This window comes from Ananas comosus, linkage group 9 (assembly GCF_001540865.1).
Source record: "Ananas comosus cultivar F153 linkage group 9, ASM154086v1, whole genome shotgun sequence".
NCBI lineage: Eukaryota > Viridiplantae > Streptophyta > Magnoliopsida > Poales > Bromeliaceae > Ananas > Ananas comosus.
The window spans coordinates 5,752,002-5,771,252 of NC_033629.1; the positions used below are offsets into that span (position 1 = coordinate 5,752,002).

Consider the following 19,251-nt stretch of genomic DNA (forward strand, 5'->3'; position numbering starts at 1 on the left):
ATATGATAATTGAAAAGTAAAAGTATATAGAACATACGATTATTTATGACTCATTTTAATTCAACTATTTAAACTAAAAAAAAATGATTTTGCTACCTAATTTTTAAATTCATTTGATTTGACCTTTTAATAACTCTTAAACTACAAAAATTAAATGCATAATTCATTTTTCATACAATTTATGCAACTACAATTTTATTAAAGTGAGTAGACTATCAAATGGCTTATTTCAGGTAAATTTAAAGATTGAGTATTAAAATCAAAATTTTCAAAGGTTGAGCGGTTGAATCAAAACAGACCAAAATTCAGATAAATTCAATAAATTATTACACAGTTTAAATTTTATAGGGATAAAATTTTAATTTTAAAACCGTAGGTATATACATATGAAATTGTGTCCAAGAATAAACAGTGCCCTTATCTCTTCGCCTCTCTGAGCTCTCTCTCTCTCTCTCTCTGTCTCTCTCTCTTTAATAAATGGTCGACTCTCTGTAAGCTCTTCGCCTGTCTTCCGAATCAAAGCAGGTAAGTTCAATTTCTGCTGGTTTAATCGCTATTCTCAAGAAAAGAGAAGCCGAGTGCCATCTCATCCATGTCTGTCGGCGCCCAATATTCTATCTGCTATCCTTCACCGTCGTTCCTCCCGGTTAGCTCCTCCGTAAGCTCTGCTCCCCTGTTCCGGTTGCCGCCTTCTGCTTCCACACTAAACTAAACTAAACTAAACTAAACTAAACTAAACTAAACTCTCCCACGTTCCTTAATTTTTTTTTTTTTGTCCCAGAGGGCGGCGGAGCCGAAGCCCTGCCGCAGCTGTAGAATCATCTCCGCGACTGCCCAGGTTTGCCCGTTGCTTTCGACGCTCCTCCTCCCCTCCCCCTGCATTCCTCTCAACCTATTCGAGAAACCATCACGAGTGTGTAATTCTTCTGGTTCCAGGGGGGAGAAAGTCGCAGCAGAAGGCGCGTATGGCGCCGCCGCAAGCTGGTATGTGCCCACCTCCTAGGGCATTGATCGATCTCTATTTTCCTTTTTAAGCTTGATAATGAGGTTTTCATGTTTGATGTTGTAAAATGTATGTTGGGGAAACCGTTTTGTATGCTTTGGCTGCACATTCAAGGCTATACTAGACTAGATGTAATTTTCTTGGCACCCTGCGCTAACTAATCGGTAATCGGCTTAAAGAAGAAAACTGCATAATTATTAGAAGTATTATAGGAACAAAAAATAAAATTGTTAAAAGATTTCGGTTCTAATATATATAACAGACGCTCTTTAAATCCGGAGGTCAAAACTGTTAGCTGGGTGAAAGAAATGATGCATAATTTTTGACGATAGACAACTCCCTGATCTCTAGAACTAATTCTGACTGTCAGATCTTGCTAGAAGATATGACGATTCTTATGTTGCACGCTCAATATTTTTGAGTTTCTTGCAGAAGAAAATAGGTAAAAAGTTATTGCACTTTTCCTGGTTCTGCCACTGTTTTTCTAAATTCGTTTTACATATATCTTATTTTCTTTTTGTTACTTAATGTTCTTTGTTGCTAAAGTAGGTGTTGTTTTGTTATTATCTGATCTGTCTAAACATGAAGCTTCCACTTTTCATAGTATTCTGGAGATTTTTAGTTTGATACTGAGGATACTTCTGAGAGATATGTCCCCTAAGGAAGAGAGCAACCTGTAGATGTGCTACAGAAAGTTATGCAGGCTGGCTGACTGTACTTCTAAGTCGGCCCAATTAGCAGTTCTAGAACTCAAAAAATTATTCGAAACAATAGTTTGGCGACGGGTCGTGGTATCTTCTTCTACCCCTACCGTGTGTGTTGGCAAAATTCTTCTTCTTAAAAAGGTTTTATCTTCTCTTTTCTTTCTCATCTTATCTCCTTTTCTCTATTTCTCACTTATCCTTCTTCTAAATTTGCTTTTCCAATTTTCTAAAATAGTCTTGCTTTTACTCTATTTATCGGTTATTATCTTCAATTTTTTCTTAATTCTTTTTAAAAATTAAAAAATTAAAAAAACTGTACAGAACCCTTTCTTGTTCGAGCCATACTATCTTGGTTTTTGTCTTTTTTTTTTAATTTCGAAAATTGATTTAAATCCATTAAAATCTTTAAAATTTTTTAAAAAATCTGAAAATTACTCTTAAAATTTCTAAATATTCTAAACTTTGGTTTTAAACAGTTTTGAGCTCATCACTAGCAAAATAGATTAGGATTTTTCTAATTTGTTCTACATCCATTTTGGTATTAGAGCCAAAGTTGATCAATAAATTAATTTTAAAAATGCCAACAAATGCAACACTTAGTTCAATATTTGAAAATTTTGAGCTTTCTACCAATACTCGTTTCGAAAAGTTAGAAACTGATTTGCAATCTCTTAATAACCAAATAATTTTGAACATCGTTCAAAACAACCAACAATTAGTTGAAATCAAACAACTCCTTAAAACCTAACTCATTCGAAACCTCCACCACCCACGGGCTCCTCCCTAACATTCACAACTTTCGTTCCACCCTTACTTCCTGTCATACCACAATCCGTTCAAAATACTCTGCCGTATACTTAAACCACCATATCTTATGCCAAAGCTATAGAAAATCAAAGAGGTGTAAAGTTTCATGTCAAGAAGTTTTATGGCGACATGTACCCTGAAGTACTTATATGATTGTAGTCTAGAGGCATATTTTCGTTGGCACTAGCCTGTCGAAGATCAAAAAATTATGATTGTAGAGTCAAAACTCTGTGGTACAGCACGTATATGGTGGACACGAGAGCAACGACATCCTTATTTGGCTATCCATATGTGGGAGGACATGGAAAGATTTATGACACGCCAATTCATACCAATTGACTATAGACAGGGCATTCAATACTAGTTTACTTGTTTGACTCACGGTACCATGATAGTTGAGTACACTTCGCACTTGTACTACCTGGCAACACGATTGGAATTCCCATGGAGTGAGGATTTGCTGATTACCATGTATGGATCGGGTCTCAATTCCAATATTGTCGAAAAGTTAGCATCCAGTCGATTCCTCTCACTTGTCGATGTAGATCAAGTTGCAAACCAAATTGTGGCGGAGCAAAATGCACATGTTTCACCAACGCGGCCCCTAAGTCACAGTCTGAACGTCACTACACTATACCCGAAAAGATGAAGCAACCAGTATCAACTTCTCAGGCATCCTCTAAGGCATCAAATTTGAGGCATTGAAGAAAATAGAAGGCAGGTGTTTCAAGTGCGACAAGACCTGGCATTATGATTACCAGTGTCCACAACGCAACTTAATAATGGCTTAAGCACATGAGGGTGATTTTGAAAAATTATACGTTGTATTGTATGATGATGATGATGATGATGATGATGATGATGATGATATTGAAGTGCATGAGCCCGAATATGACGAAGAGTTTGAACATTGCGGAGATATTAGGCCTATACTCGCAACCCATGTAACGAAAGACGATAAAGAGTGGAAACGCCATATCATCTTTTAAACTCGAGTTTTTTTGTAATGAACAAGTTTGTTCAATGTTTATAGACTTGGGAAGTTACGCCAACATTGTCTGAAGAAGCCATTGACAAAATGAAACTGTAACGACCTGACCCACCAATAATAATAACTCATTGGGCTCAAACTACTGGTCCAAAATGTTTAAGCCCAGTTATCAGGTTCAAACCCATATCATAGACATACAGATCAGAATTGCCAAGCGATGTGAGATTTTAAAGGTGGCTCCTACGGGTTCAAAATGTGGCTCCCACCAAATCTGTTGGTGTAGCACTTTGCCCCCCATAGCACTTAGTTCTCATACTTCCAGCTAGTAGTTGGCTCTAATACCAATTATAACGATCCGACCCGCCAGCAATAATAATTCGTTGGGCCCAAACTACTGGCCCAAAATGCTTAAGTTCAGTTATTATTACTAGCATGTGAGTCTCATATATTTTAATCAGAATCATTTTTTCACCTGATGTGAAACTATTGGGGCGTTACAAACTCTCCCTGTTTAGACCCTGACGTTCTCGTAAGGTCCAAACCCAGACCAGAATTACCAGGCGATGTAGAATTCTAGAAGTGGCGCCTACGGATTCAAGAGGTGGCTCCCACCAAACACGTTGGTGTAGCACTTTGCCCCACATAGCACTAAGCTCTCACACTTTCGGCTAGTATTTGGCTCTAATACCAATTGTAACGACCCGACTCACCAGCAATAATAACTCGTTGGACCCAAACCACCGGCCCAAAATGCTTAAGCCCAAATATCAGGTTCAAACCTAGATCACAGATATACAGATTGGTGAGAGTCTTGAGGTGGCTCCTACGGGTTCAAGAGGTGGCTCCTACCAAATCCGTTGGTGTAGTATTTTGTCCTGCATAGTACTTAGCTTTCACACTTCCGGCTGGTATTGGGCTCTGATACCAATTATAACGACCCGACCCGCTAACAATAATAACTCATTGGGCCCAAACTACTGGCCTAAAATGCTTTAGTCCAGTTATTATTAATAGCGTGTAGGCCTCATATATTCTAATCAGAATTATTTTTCCACCTGATATGGGACTATTGGGGCGTTATAGAAACTGAAGACCACATCACATCCCGAGCGTTACAAATTAGCATGGGTGAATAACCAAAACTTGAAAGTCGCTCGACAATGCCTAGGTTTATATTAAATTGGTAAGTTAATTCAACAAATATCGTGACATGTTCCACCTATGAAAGTCACACATATACTACTTGGACGGCTATAGATGTATGATCACAAAGTGAAGCACGATGGATATGAAAATACCTACTCATTCGACTGTGCTGGATTAAAAATAAAACTCATGCCTCGTAAATTAACTAATATTGTGAAGTCGAAGAAGGTGGGTAAAAGTTTGCTTCTACGTCAAGTTCATTTCACTACTGGTGATGAAATTCTTGGACCATATCCAAAATATCTTCGAGCTTCAACAGATATCTCGAGGACATGATACACGCAGCAGAAGCGAATTGACGCAACCAGGAAATTAATTAGAATTTAAAACTTCATGTTTCTTTATTTTCGAAACTTTTTTCCGTTAATTTGTTTTAGTGATTTTTAATAGATTTTTAGGATCTTTTCATACGAAATAAATTCCAAAGATTTAGGGATATGGTTTAGAGTTCTTTAGATATGTTCGAATTAGAAAAGATTGTTAAAATTATAGGATTTGGCCAAGATTAGGATTATATTTTGACGGTTACAAATATAACATATATTTGTAATTTTAGAGATGAGTTATTATGAAATAGTTTGGTGTTTATGATTTTGACCGTGGCCGTGATGTCTTCTCCTTCCCTTGCCGTGTGCGTCGGCAAAAAGGTTCTGTCTAAGGATTAAAGTGCCGTGGCACGGGGGTGTGCCGATTTTATTTTGAAAGATTTAGTCAAATAATTATAAATATTTGTTGTGTATAGCTTACTGTACTCACTAATTAATATACTGGTAAGCTTTTTTATTTGTAAAGTACAACTATACCTCATACAGAATAGAAATTAAAATACAGTAATAAAATTCATTAACTGTCGCTGTGCCGCGATAGCTAATGAATTTTAAAAAAAGAAAACAACAGGGCACTGTGCCGCTGTACCCACTTGGGTAGTGCACGATGGAGGGTTAGGCGAGGGGGTGCAAAAAGAAAAAAAAACACAAAAAAAGGCTCGGCACGACACTATGCCGTGATACCTAGTTGGGTATTGCGCTTTCTTGCGCGATACCCAAGCAGGTATCGCAGCACGGGGGGTCCTGTGAAACCCCTCCTGTACCATTCCCCCAGTACCTGCTGCCCCGTGCCATACTGTATTGGGGCGGTACTTAATACGTTGTTTCTATCTTCTCTTTCCTTTATCCGATTTCCTTTTCTCTATTACCCTTTTATTGTTCTTCTAAATTTGCTTTTTTAATTTTCTAAAAAAAATCTACAAATTTTTCTTGCTTTTACCCTATTTATCAGCTATTATCTTCAATTTCCTCTTTTTTTCAAAAAAATAAGAAATAAAAGAATTTTACGGAACCCTTCTTGCTCCCAGCCCTCCAGCCATAACTCCATCTTGGGTTTTGTCTTTTTTAATTCCAAAAGTTGATTTAAAATTCATTAAAATCTTTAAAAAAAATTTTAAAAATTGAAAATTACTCTAAAATTTCTAGAAAATTCTAAATTTTGGTTTCAAACAGATTATCGGCTTATCCCTAGCAAGATAGATTAGGATTTTTCTAATTTGTCTTACATCACTCAAGCCATATATTAAACTTTTCTGCTGGCTTATATTGTCCTTTCTTTTTGAATAGCCTGTTGCAAACTTCTAACATATGCTTAATGAACTCTCGCACATAAATTAGAAAGGAGAAGAGAAAGAGTTCATGATCCTTTTCAGCTTAATTGACTGGCTTTTTGTGCATATGCATTAGTCATGAACTAATTTAATTGTATTAGAGGAGAGCTCATTCCGTCTTATGCATTAATCATGAGCTAATTTAGCTTAATTGTATGCTGCAAGGATGATACAAGATATTCAGTTATCAGTTTCCACACAGTAACTGAGCGGTCTTGTGTCTCAGGCTCATTTGAGCTGCTGTAAGTATTATGAATGTCCGAAGGGCCTGTTTGGATGCACTCTTTTGATCTCCTGTTAATGCTATGAATTCCATGCGCTGTTTGGATGTGATGGACATTTTATTCGGCATAACTCCTTGATTTACTTTAAGAAGTTTGTTATAGTTGGTAGATGAGTGTGATCAAATGCCTAAAATGAAACACCATATTTAACCTTCAAGTCATTTCTTTCGAATTATAGGTGAAATATGCTATCTTACCAAATCATAAATGTTAAGACCTTTCAAGAAACAAAAATCAAACTTTTGCTTTCAATTACATAAGAAAATCCTCCTACCGAAATAAATTATATGACTTATTCCGACATCCAATATGAGCCTAGGTTAGATAATTCTTTTTTTATATTAAAGCCTGTGAAGTGTTAAGCTTCAAATGACTGCTTTATATTTAGCTTAAGGAGAATATGTGTCGCATTGGATGTACTAACATGAACGAGAGTTGCATGCCCAATTTCAAATCAAAATTCTGATGGATATCATTACCTGTGTTGAATATCGTTACTGTGGTGTAAGTAATGAGCATTGGTTTCCTTTTCTACGAATTGATCACTGCTGTATTCTTTTTCTTGGCGGTGTGCACTTACTTTGTGAAGGTTAATATGGAGATGGATTCAGAAGAAAGAAGAGTAACCCAAGAAACCAGTTGTATTAATGCTTAGAAGAAGCCTTGTATTCTTGTGCGCTATAGCTTCTATCCTGCGCGAAGTTGCGATTCTAATGAATGTTCATCCTTTGAGAAAAAAAAACAAAGAGCAATTTTAAAGGTATAACTTATATAAGGAATTTTGTAGTTTCAGCCATGAACCGGACCTTGACTTTTCTGCTTCTGTCTATTTGAAACTTTTCTTGTTTAGTATTGTTTCGGATATATTTATTTTTTCTTATTGAAAAACATACTAGAATTGTACAATTCTATTTACTACCGAAGAACTTCTTTCTCACACCTGATGTGTGGCCCATGTTGTCTTTCCTCTCTTTTTCCTTGTGATGGGAGTTAAAATGACTGTACTGAACTCATTCTTCCACCAGATTGTGCGCTGATGAACTGATTAGAAACTGGATGTTGCTTTTCGTTGTTTCATTTTATCATGCGTATACAGGAGATAACAATTGCCATTTACCCTGTCTAATTTTGTGGCTATGCTTTTGTCTCAGACGAAGGAAGACGACAAGGTACGGTACAAGATGGAGCGTATCCCGTTCCTGGAGGAGCAAGTTAGGAAGATACGGCAGAACGGGAAGATAATATCTATGGACATCGAGAAGCTATTGCTCTCTGAAGAAAACAGGTTTGCCTTTGTGAATGAGGTGGCAGCGGAGGCCACGTCGTACATCGAGAAAAATAGAGATGAATACGGATCTAAGAAAGCCATATTGCATGTTCTCAGCAACCGCATGAACGAAGCTGGTTTTTATCGTACCGAGGCTTACATGGAACCCGATCCATTCAAGCCGGGGCCTAATTATTTGAAAGAAGGATTCGATTAAGTGAATATTTCCTGCCAATGCTGCTTGTCAGGCTCTTCGGCAATTTCTAGATTTAACTTTCTTTTACGGGTAGAATGAAAGTACCTTGTAGCAGGAAGAAGTGTTGCTCTGCTGATGCCTTATTTTACTCTCAGGACATGTCTTTGCATTTATAAGGGTTTAAAATCCAGGTTGGCTTTAAATCAAGAACTGTAGGTCTACATGACTGATGGTGGATGTTGTGCTTCTGTAACTGAATTCTTTTAATCCCTTTGGTTGAAAAAAAATACATTTTTTTGAATAATCTTTTATACCTTGTTTGAATGTCGGAATAACTTATTTGGTATAAGAATTTTCTAGTATGATTGAAAGTAGAAAGTTACTTCTCATCGTCCAGATATATAAATTACTAAAACAAATTAAGATGGTATATTGAATAACATATTTATACATCTAAACAGGATTGTAAAGTTTATGAAAGTTATTTTGGTATATTAAAAGAATGCTCAAAAGATCCGTGAGGTGACAGTTTTCATCTCATTTTTTTATTAATTTGTTAACTTACCTATACAAAATAATAATACCTATACAAAATAATAAAGGCCAATTTGCATAAAAAATCCACTTATTTTGGACTTTTGCAAAACCGGGCCACCTTTTTCGTTTTTGCAGATTCGGTCCGCTTTTTCAGCAAACTGATCAAAATACTCTTATTACTTTTTCTCTTTCTTCTTTCTCTCTCCTCTTCATTTCTGTCGTTCTTTTTTTTTTTCTCGCCGAAAAAAAAGAGGCGGATCGGACCGCCTCCCTCCTCACCCTCCTTCTTCACCGTTGCCTCCCTCCTCACCCTCCTCTCCACCGCCCGCGACCTCTCCTCCTCTCCCCCGCCGCCGCCGCCGAGCCGCCGCCACCGTACGTCTCTCCGTATGGCGGGGCCGTTCTGCGAGCCCAAGCACCATGGCGTAGGCGCGGCCCATGGCCGCCTGTACACCGTGTCTGCCAGTCGCAGCCCCCTCGTTTCCGCCGCCACGTCGTCAGTCGCTATCGACGTCGCGGCTGAGGAGAGGCTGCGGAGTCTGTCGCGGCGGTATGGAGCGGAGGACCCGGATTGGCGCCCGCGACGCCCGTTGATGGCCTAGGCGTCATGTCTGCTGCACTCGGCATCGCGCAGGCCCGCGGGACACTGCCGGCGACGACCTCGTCTAGCTGCTGTTGACGTTCGGCGCCGACGTCGAGCCTCCCAGGCCGCGGCGCCGACGACGCCGATGAGGCTTGTCGGCCAGCGGCAGGGGAGGCTGATCGAGTGGTCTGCTCCTGGCGCGAGCGCGCACAGCCGCGAGTGGGGGCGGGTCTGTCGCGGCTGGGCGCGATAGCCGCCGCCGCGGCGGGCGTTGGCACGCGGCGCGTCGCATGCCGGGCTGCTTCTTATTCTTCTTCATAGTGTATGGTGCCACCTTACACCACTAATGGTGTAATTTCATAGTTGTGACATGTGTAATGTGCATTAGTGTATGGTGCACCAATTGCACATTAAACCATGTAATGGTTGTAAATGGTTGAATTGTGCACCATTACACCATTAATGGAGGCGTAGAGGCTTGGCGACGGCAACGGAGACGAGGTGACGATCGACGGAAAGAGACGATGGGAAGCGAGGTGACGAGGCTCAGAAGGGGCAGTGACGAGGCGATTGAGAGGCGGTGACGATGGCTGGTCGCAAGGCGGACGCAGGGGCGGCGACGGCGAGCGGCGACGGAGACCGACGGTGGCGGGTGGGCTCGGCGAGGTGGCGGCGGGGGAGATGAGGAGGAAGGCTCGGCGGCAGGAAAGCTTTGCGCGTTGAAGGAGGGCGACGATTCGGGGACTCCTCGATCCTTGAGCTTGACGAGGGCTTCTCGCCCTCATAAACTTCCGGTGCGACGCAGGCCGGCGGTTCGTTGTGGAGGCGAGGAGTGAGGACGCGAGCTTCGCGGCGCGTGCTTGAGAGAGGGCGACGGAGAGTGATGATCAGGGGCTGAGGAAGAGAGAGAAAGAGTAGAGAGAGAGAAGGCAGCGCGAGACGACAGTGAGGGTGGGCTCGGCAGGCGGCGGCGGCGGGGGAGAGGAGGAGGGGTTCGGCTTGCGGAGGCGGAGGAGGGGCTCGGCGGCGGGCTCGAAAAAAGAACGAAAAAAAAAAAATAACGGAAGAAACGAAGAGGAGAGAGAAAGAGGAAAGAGAAAAAGTAATAAGGGTATTTTGGTCAGTTTGCTGAAAAAGTGGACCGAATCTCCAAAAACGAAAAAGGTGGCGCGGTTTTGCAAAAACCCAAAATAAGTGGATTTTTTATGCAAAAAGGCCAATAATAAAAGTTGAGTTCTCAAAATATGCCACGTGGCTTAGGGCAGACGTGGCAGGGCGGGCGCGAACGCTCCATGTGGCAGCGTAGGGCAGCGCAGCGGGTGTGAGCGGGCGACTTGGGGGGGATTTTTTTTTATTTTTTTTATTTTTTTTTAGGGATTGAGGTTTTTTTTTTTAAATCCAACCTAAATATTTTTATTATGAAAATTTCAAATATATAATTTTTTATACGTAAATTTTAAAATCTAACATATAGAATGGTTGGATTGTAAAAAATAAAATTTTAAAAGATTAAATTTTATATAATTTTATTTTGATTTTAATATTAAAAAAGTTATGTATAGAACAATTTTCAAAACTATTGAATTTAATTAATTTTTAATTAAATAAAGTTGTTAAAATAATGTAATTATTTAAATATTTAGAAAATATTACTAAAAGAGTTATTTTTTTTAATGTATATACTACTATTTGATAATTTTTTATTTAGTTATAATTTTTTAATCTTATAAGTTTAATAATAATATATTTTAATTGATTGAAATATAATCTATCTGTTGCGAAGCGCAGGTTCTATACTAGTTAAAATTATTTTAATAGTTTGGAGGATTAGAAGTGTCACATGGTGACATGTGTCCGCTTAATCTCAACCTTCCTATTCTTCTCTTATTTTATTGATTTAGGGTTTTGGGCATTTGGTCTAGCTCTAAGAAAGTAATTTTAGGGCTAAAAAAAAAAAAATCTTTTAATGCAGTGCTTGGGTTAACCTCTTATATAAAATTTGATTCTTATTTTTTAGAATAAGATTCCTAATTTTAAAGGCCCCAAAAGTAGTAAAATCTTGTTTTCTAAAATCTGATTTTGATTTGGAATTCAAATTTCAAAATTTAAATTTAAATTTAAATTTTAGATTCAAAATTTAAATTTAAATTTAGATTTTAAATTTTTACATTGAAATTTTAATTTTTAATTGTTAAATTTAAAAATTTAGAAATTAAAAATTAAACTTTTTAATTTAAAATCTTAAATTTTATAAATCACTTTAAAGAAATTTTCACATATTTTACAAAATCATTTCAAAAAATCACTTTACTGTTAGTCCTGCCCAAAAATTACATCTGTTAACTAAAAGTAACTTTTCAAACCAAAATTATTTCTACAAAAATCATTTCTCCAAAGATGGACCAAACAGGCACTGGGGCACCTCACAACTTTGCCTCCCCACCCTCCCAGCAATTTTTTTATTAATAGACTTAACAAATACTATAATTATAAAAATAATTTTTAAAAAAATTTATATATAAAAGTAGACCTACAGAGTGAATGAATCACCACCTTCAGAGCTCGAATGTGAAACGTATATAAAGACATGTTTGATTGACCAAAAGTGATGCACTGAAAATAATACTTTCAGAAAGTAATATTTTATCAGTTGTTTGGTTTGCAAAAGTAAAGAAAAAAATCACTTTACAAAAATGAGTTAAAAAATTAAGTTATGACTAAATCTTATTTTTTTGATTTCGGCAAAAAAAATTTTGCCGTCACTGAAAATAGAGAGTTTATCTAAAAAATTACATTTGTTACTTTAATCTTTGAAATGTTTTTTTAGAGTTGAATTTCAACTTAAATTTGAATTGTGATCATAAAATTCATTTCACATTTTAAATTTTATTTGTAATTTCAATGTGACACTCCCAATATTTGGAATACTCTTATATATAAGATATATGAGGACTAGCCCTTTTCATCCAGATATAATATTTTGGGCAATGACTAAACTTAAGAAGTAAAAAAGGTTTAAGTGTGCTAGAGTTAAAGTAGCCTTAGGATGGGTGACCCCCTAGGAAGTGAGACGTCACAGTTGTGAGATAAGTCTCGGTAGAGTTAGGGTCATACGGCAGATAGAATGCGGCTCCTTGGCTGACGACTGTTGTGGGCGGAGCACAACTCCCGATAAGGTCGTTAAGGTCAATCACTATCGCCCATTGTTTATAAGTTGGTATTGAAGCCAATCACCAGCCAGAAAAGTGTGAAATGAGTTCCGATTGAGCTAGGATCATACAGTGGGTATAGTGCAGCCTCGGTTGACGATTGTTGTGGATAGAGCGTGACTTGGCATAAGGTCGGCTAAAGCTTGCGAGATGAATCTCACATCACATGCGCTCCACCCACAAAGTCGAGTAAGGCTAGTGAGAGGAGCCTCACATCGCCCACGCTCCACCCACAAAGTTGGCTAAGGCTAGTAAGACGAATCTCATATTGCCTGGTATTTATTTGTATGTTTGAGTCTAATAAGGATTTTAAGGCTTAAAAGGAAAGAATGTAACACACACAGAAATTGGAATATCTATATATAAGATATATAAAGACTAAATCTCTTTAAAACAGCGACAGTATTTTGGGTGGTCGCTAGACCCAAGAATATTAAGCGTGTTAGGGCTAAAGTAATACTAGTATGGGTGACCTCTTGGGAAGCATGGCGTTAAATTCAAATTCAACAAAAATTTTTTACATTCAAATTAACAAATTTATATTTATATTTAAAATTAAAATTAAAATTAAAATTAGAATTAAAATATTTAAATTAAATTTTTAATCAAATTATCTTTAGCTACAAACATTAATTTGCACTTTGAATTCAAATTATTCCAAATTATAAATTGAAATTATCTATTGAAACTTGAATTCGAAATTTAAAATTTTAAAGTTGAAATTTGATTTTAGAATTTAATTTTAGTTATGAGTTTTAACTTAAACTTTAAAATTCAGATTACAAATTTAATTGTACGTTTTAAATTTTAATTATAAATTTAAGTCGGATTTAAGTTTAAATTTAAAAATTTAAAATTAAATTTGAGTTTCAAATTTTAATTTTAATTTAAAGTATGATAACAAGTTGTTTGTTTATATTTTCACTTCTCCATTTATAATCAAATAATCAAAACTACAAAATTAGAGTTTTCTATTTTCCATTTTATAGCTAATCAAATAATCGAATTCAAAAGTTACTTTTATAAAAATAACAATCAAATATGCCCTACGTGAAAGCAGATATATAACTTATTGCTTTTAGAAGGCAATAAATAATTAAATTATTTTAGAAGCCTAATTTTATAAATAAAAATTTTTGATATCTATTCTTACAATCGAAACGTTCTCTAGGCTTATTAGCCCAAAAATTCCCTCCCCCAGGGCCATAAACCGATTCGGTCCGGTCTATCATGGCCCCCGGCCCAATTTGGGTGCTCAGCACTCAACAGTCAACACTCGACTGCGCTTGCTCTTCCTCTCCTCCTCCGGCCCTCGTCGTCGTCGTCGTCGTCGTCTCCAAATGCGGCGCCTCCTCCTCCTCCTCCTCCGCCTCCGCCGCTCCTTCTCCACCGCCGCCGCCACCACCTCCACCTCCACCTCCACCTCCCTCCAATGGCGCCGCTCTCTCGAGCTCCAAACCCTGGCCTCCCAGGTCTCCTCCCTCCTCCTCCACCGTAGGCGCTTTCCCTCCCCCTCCCTCCTCCGCGTCCTCTCTAAGCTCCGATCCCACCCCCTAATCGCCCTCCGTTTCTTCCGATTCGCCGTTTCCAACCTTGCCTTCGCCCCCGACCTCCGATCCCACGCCGCGATCCTACAAATCCTCGTCGACGCCGACCTCCTCGGCCCTGCAAGGGTGATCCTCGACCCGGCGATCCGATCGGAGCCCTCGGCAGCGCCGCTTCTCGATTCAGTGCTCCGATCCACCACCTATGCTGCTGGTAAGAGCTCTCGATCTCGGATCCTCAGTTTCATCCTCGAATCCTACTCTTCTTTAAGGTTTCTCTCCAGTGCGTTGGAGACTCTAGCGAGAATAAGGGTTTTAGGGTGTCTTCCGACCGCCAGAAGCTGCAACTCGCTGCTTCGTGCCTTGTGCTCGAGAAATCGGATTAGGGCTGCGTGGGGTTTCTATGCCCTAATTCTCCGTTCGGGGTGTTCAATCGATTCTCGTACATGGGCAATTCTAACTTGGCTTCTCTGCAAAGAAGGGAAGCTCCATAATGCCCGAAGATTGCTGGATCTGGGCCATTGTGGCGTCTCAAGCTATGATTTGGTTATATGTTGTTATTGTAGGAACGGGGAATTGGGGGTTGCTATTAGGCTCTTGAATGAGATGTTTGAGATGGATTTGAGCCCTAAATTTAGTACCTTTAGCTTGATTCTTGATGGAGCTTGTAAATTTGGGGACGACGGAGTGATGAAATTGATGCTGAGAGAGATTATAGTGAGAGGTTACTTGCCAACAGTGCCGTCTTTGGATTATAACTATGTTGTGCAATGGCTTTGTGAGAGTGGGAAGAGTTATGCAGCTGAGATGTTCTTAGAGAGAGCTCGAAGTAGAAGTTTTCGGTTGGGAAATGATTCATTTATGTGTTTGTTGAGTGCTTTATCGAAAGCAGGGAGAGTGGAGGAAGGGATAAGGTTTTATCAGATTATGTTGAGGGATGGTTTTGAAGTAAACCCTGGCTGTTGTGATGCCTTTGTCTCGGGGTTATGCAAAGGAGAGCCATCCGAAGAAGTGGATGGAGTATTGAAGGATTTGATAGGGGCTGGAATTTTGCCAAATGGTTCGGATATTTCCAAGTATATATCTTCTCAATGCCGTAAAGGGCTGTGGAAAGAAGCTACTTCTCTTTTGGATGGAGCACTTGATAGAGGCATTTTAGTTGATGGATCTTCGTGTTCCTCTTTGGTGGAGTACTATTTTAGTAATGGACTTGTTGATTCCGTGATTTCTTTGCATGAAAGAATGAAAAATTTGAGTGGATGTCTGGATGTTCGTTCGTATAATGCGATCCTTAAGGCACTCTTTCTGCAAAGGAAAATTGAAGAAGCTACCCAAGTCTTTGATTATATGCGAGAGAAAGATGCGTTAGATAGTGCTAGTTATGTAGTCATGATAGGTGGACTTTGTCGCGAGAAAGAGATGAGAAAGGCCATGAATCTCCATGACGAAATGCTAAATGTCGGGATTAAACCGGATGATGCCACTTACAAGAGACTGATTTCTGGATTTGCATAAACGAAAGCTACTGAATTAAATAGACAGGATTTTTTAGTCTGGACACTTTCAGGAGGCTTTCTGATTCTTTGTTGCATTGCTATTTGACATTCTTCCCGTCCTGTATATAGCGTGATATTAACCTTATACAATCACAGATTTCAAAGAATTGCTATTGAATTGTTTATTAGCAGCTATGTCGCTTGGTGGGCCTTTGCTAGTGTTTTTGTCTTGTTTGAATCACTACATTTTGTCGCTGTCAAGAAAAAGCATCTGTTCCTTGGTTGCCCAGTGTTTTTTCCAATTTTATGGGTTCTTTTCTTGATGTACTTCTTACCATGTTGGAGGTGCACATTTTGTATTTGAAGAGACGCAATGATCTTTGTATAGCGGAATTGTTAAGGCAACAACGCATGACAGAGAATTTGGCAAGTTTAGGAGCTGAAATGAGTAGCTCAAGTCATGGCAATTGGATTGGGTCTTGTTTATGACGTAAGTAAATGTGCACTCTGGACCTTGAAAATGTGACTTGTCCACTATCTTATCTGATCATGTTGTTTATTTTTCAGGTCATAAACAAGAAGGCCATGGCGAAGTTATAATTTCTGGATTTCACGATGAGTGGACGGCTTGATTGGGGGTAAGTGAGGAATCCTTCATTAGGCTTGTAATTTGGATTCTTCCTGATATGACGCTGCAATTGGCAATTAATTGGGATTCTCTTTTGCCATTATGTCCTCTTGAACTTTTATATTTAAGAGAATTTGAAGCTTCTTTTACTTATTTGCGTTACTAAAGGAATGGTTAGATGATCCTTAATTTGAACTTGTATTGATAGAAAAAGAAATTATGAGGCGAACAAGGAAAAACCTGTGATGGTTAACCATCGCACCTGCTGTCTTGCCTTGTCTGCTGTGTCTTAACCCTTTTAGAGTTGAATGTGATGGTTCATTTTTCTGAGAGGAGACAAATGCTATCTTGGGAGTAGTCGGCAAATACTTTACTTTGTTTGAGGCATTTGTCTTCATTACTACTTTCTATTGTTATTTCACAAAGATTTGTCAATAGTCCTGAATAAGCAACGATTGTCTAATTTTAGTCATTGTGAGCTAGAAGAAACCTTTAAATTAAGGGCCCGTTTGGCAACTTCTAGAATTGAAACAGAGTTTTATATTCCGTTGTAACAGGTTGGTATCAAATCTTGAATACTCCGGAATTTTTTACTCTGTTTTTCAGTGTTTTGATGAAATACCGTATTTTTTTATAGGATTGGAAAATTCACTATTTTTTACTACCAGAGGAGACGCTCTCTGTATTGGAGGATGCAGAGAGCTTGCTGACATCGAAGGAGGCTTCCCGAGTGGGGTCGTCGAGCAGCATGGAATGCTGCAGCAGGTGGATGGTGGCCAAGATGGAGTCTCTTCTGTCAAGGGTGCACTTGTTGCACCGTGGGGTTTGACACCTGGGGCTTAGTGGTGGTGGTGGTGGTGGTCGGAGGGGAGGAGTTCTCAGAATTGTTCTTTGACGGCGAAGTGGACTGCCTCAACCGCACGGGGCGTGGTGACGGAGGTGGCGGTGGTGACGGCAGGTCCAGGTGATGATGGCGGCACTGCAAGAGGCCGTGGAGGAGGAGGGCATCGGGGAGGTGGAGGGGCGGCTGCGGTTGACGGAGGATGAGGTGGTGCTGGTGATCGGGCGGATGCTGGGGAGGTGGTGGTGGTGGTGGTGGTGGTGATGGTGATGGGGTGGTAACGGCGAGGGCGGCGTTGTTGAGGACCGCACGGTGGCGAGCGGCGAGTCGTGAGGTCAAGGAGGAGGTGATGGAGGTAGAAGAAGAACAGTAGGGGGAGTGGTTAGCAGTCCGATGAGAATGGAGTTAAAAATAAGAGAAAAAAGTAGATGTGTAATTTTTCCTCAAATTACTCTGTTCATAATTTCTTTTGTTGTAAATTTTACATTCCAGAACTCATCAAAACAGTTATTTTGTAAAAATTACAGTGTTGTTTAGGAAACAGTACTTAACCCAAAACTCTGTTTTTAGTGGTTGCTAAACAGGCCCTAAGCCTAATTTTTTGGTGAATTTGTTTTGGCTAGGAATTAACTAGTAATCCCGAATGCTGTTCTTGACAACATCCTTGCATTTGATGATCTGAAGGGTTTCTCATGTGCTATTAATATGTAGCCTTTATGTTCTGTTGTAAGGCTCCAATTTTCCAACCGTAAAAGTCTTTCTATTAATGCTTATGTATTTACTTCTCAATTCGGGTGCTCAATTCTATAATCAACTTTCATAATCAAATTTGATTTCACATTTTGCTTTGGAAATTTGGTACTTGATTTATTTGCTATTGTCCTTGGCTATCTAGTTTATATTTTTGATTTCCATTATTCTATTTTTGGAACTGAATTAGCAATCTAATGGAAAAGTTTTGATGCTACTTAGTATTATTATCTTTGTAGATTTGAATGCATTTTGTGGCTGGTTGCTCCTATACTATCCTAGATGTCGAATAAAATACTAGAAAACCATTCTCTGAGAGCTTAATCTTTTTGGGAAGTATTGTTATTTTCACATGGTATTACAGGAGAAAGCAAAGTTCGAATGACATTAGGCTCCTAGTTTATTTAATTTTTCTTTTAAGCTTCTTCAATTCTTCTCATATAATTCAAGCCCACAATACAGGTTTACTAACAAATATTTGAATCCAGATGTGAGGAAGTGTTGGATTATAAAAATGTTAAGAACCATTCTCCGAGAGTTCTGATCTAGTTAATCAGATCTAGTACTTTGTAAATCGGTTAGTAGCTCGATATTTATTATTGCACCCTTTTTTTTTTTTTTTTTTTTTTTTTTTTTAACTCTTAACCCTAAGCTTGCAATTTTTTTTATTATTTTATTTTTTTTGCAGATCTCTTGTACTTTTTGCACCATAATCTCATTCTCTACCTAGATTTACATCTTAGCATCTTAGATCTTGCATTTTGTTCATCTCTAGCATAAACCTTTTTTTTTACTGTTAACCCCAACTGTGTTAATTTATTTTTGTATTTTGTGCAACATAATCTTTCCTCTACCATAATCTTTNTTTTTTTTTTTTTTTTTTTTTTTTTTTTTTTTGTAGTTTCGATTGCTGGTTTCTAGAAGTTATATCCTCAAATAATGTGGGTTTCACCATATAAGGATGTTGAGGTTGTTATGTGGTGTGATCACTTACAGATGGAGAATAATATCTATAATTTTAGGATTATGACATTTATATGAGTACGGACTTCAAATTTCTTCTATTCATTGACAAAAGGCTTTGAAGTCTCTTAGTTAACTGAAATATTGGTTTTCATGTGATCTAGTCATTCAAAACTTCATGAAATGTACCAAAAATCATATTAGCGATAATAGCAATTTTGAATTAGCATTGATACTTAGTCCTGCCAAGTGGTTGCCTTTATCATATGTTTAGCATTACTGTTGTTTGATTTTAATTGCAAACATTGGGTGAGCTGCCTCTCGGACTATCATATATTTGACATGTGGAACAATCTGGTTTAGCTGGAATTTTCGTAGAAGTTTTGTTAAATAAAGTCATATGAATGGCATGCATTTTCTCCATTGAATAGTATTTCTTCTGTTCTGGATATCTTTGGAGATTCTGAATTCAATTAAAGGCAGCTGTATCTAGAAGTTGACGGCTCTTGTAGCAGGGATATAACATGGAAAAAGAAATGATAAGAAGCTTCCAAATGAGCATTGCACTGGTCTTCTATAGCGAAA

At 38.5% G+C, this 19,251-nt stretch overlaps 2 protein-coding genes across 5 annotated transcripts; both read left to right on the forward strand.

The window, feature by feature from the left end:
• Positions 394-8,419, forward strand: LOC109715823 (protein PLASTID TRANSCRIPTIONALLY ACTIVE 7). 2 transcript variants are annotated; one of them, XM_020241014.1, is made up of 4 exons: positions 394-658; positions 782-838; positions 937-984; positions 7,804-8,419. In XM_020241014.1, the coding sequence occupies exons 1-4, from the start codon at positions 593-595 to the stop codon at positions 8,134-8,136; spliced, it is 504 nt and encodes a 167-aa protein (XP_020096603.1). In that variant the 5' UTR covers positions 394-592; the 3' UTR covers positions 8,137-8,419. The 2 variants fall into 2 exon arrangements, with proteins under 2 accessions (XP_020096603.1, XP_020096605.1); XM_020241016.1 differs by having other exon boundaries at positions 394-646.
• On the forward strand, positions 13,629-17,636 carry LOC109715854. 3 transcript variants are annotated; one of them, XR_002217767.1, is made up of 4 exons: positions 13,629-14,202; positions 15,830-15,974; positions 16,052-16,122; positions 16,750-17,636. XR_002217767.1 is itself a non-coding variant. In XM_020241066.1 (3 exons), exons 1-2 carry the CDS (start codon positions 13,785-13,787, stop codon positions 16,114-16,116), a joined length of 483 nt encoding a protein of 160 aa, XP_020096655.1. In that variant the 5' UTR covers positions 13,629-13,784; the 3' UTR covers positions 16,117-16,122; positions 16,781-17,636. The 3 variants fall into 3 exon arrangements, 2 of the variants coding, with proteins under 2 accessions (XP_020096655.1, XP_020096654.1); XM_020241066.1 differs by lacking the exon at positions 15,830-15,974 and having other exon boundaries at positions 16,781-17,636; XM_020241065.1 differs by lacking the exon at positions 15,830-15,974 and having other exon boundaries at positions 13,633-14,202.

Excerpts from the sequence above, each read along its gene's own strand:
- LOC109715823 (XM_020241014.1), top strand. The coding sequence starts at position 593 with ATGTCTGTCGGCGCCCAATATTCTATCTGCTATCCTTCACCGTCGTTC. Across the intron at positions 839-936 it reads TCATCTCCGCGACTGCCCAG|GGGGGAGAAAGTCGCAGCAG; the intron begins GTTTGCCCGTTG and ends TTCTGGTTCCAG. Across the intron at positions 985-7,803 it reads TATGGCGCCGCCGCAAGCTG|ACGAAGGAAGACGACAAGGT; the intron begins GTATGTGCCCAC and ends CTTTTGTCTCAG.
- LOC109715854 (XM_020241066.1), top strand. The coding sequence starts at position 13,785 with ATGCGGCGCCTCCTCCTCCTCCTCCTCCGCCTCCGCCGCTCCTTCTCC. Across the intron at positions 14,203-16,051 it reads ATCCACCACCTATGCTGCTG|GTCATAAACAAGAAGGCCAT; the intron begins GTAAGAGCTCTC and ends TTTATTTTTCAG.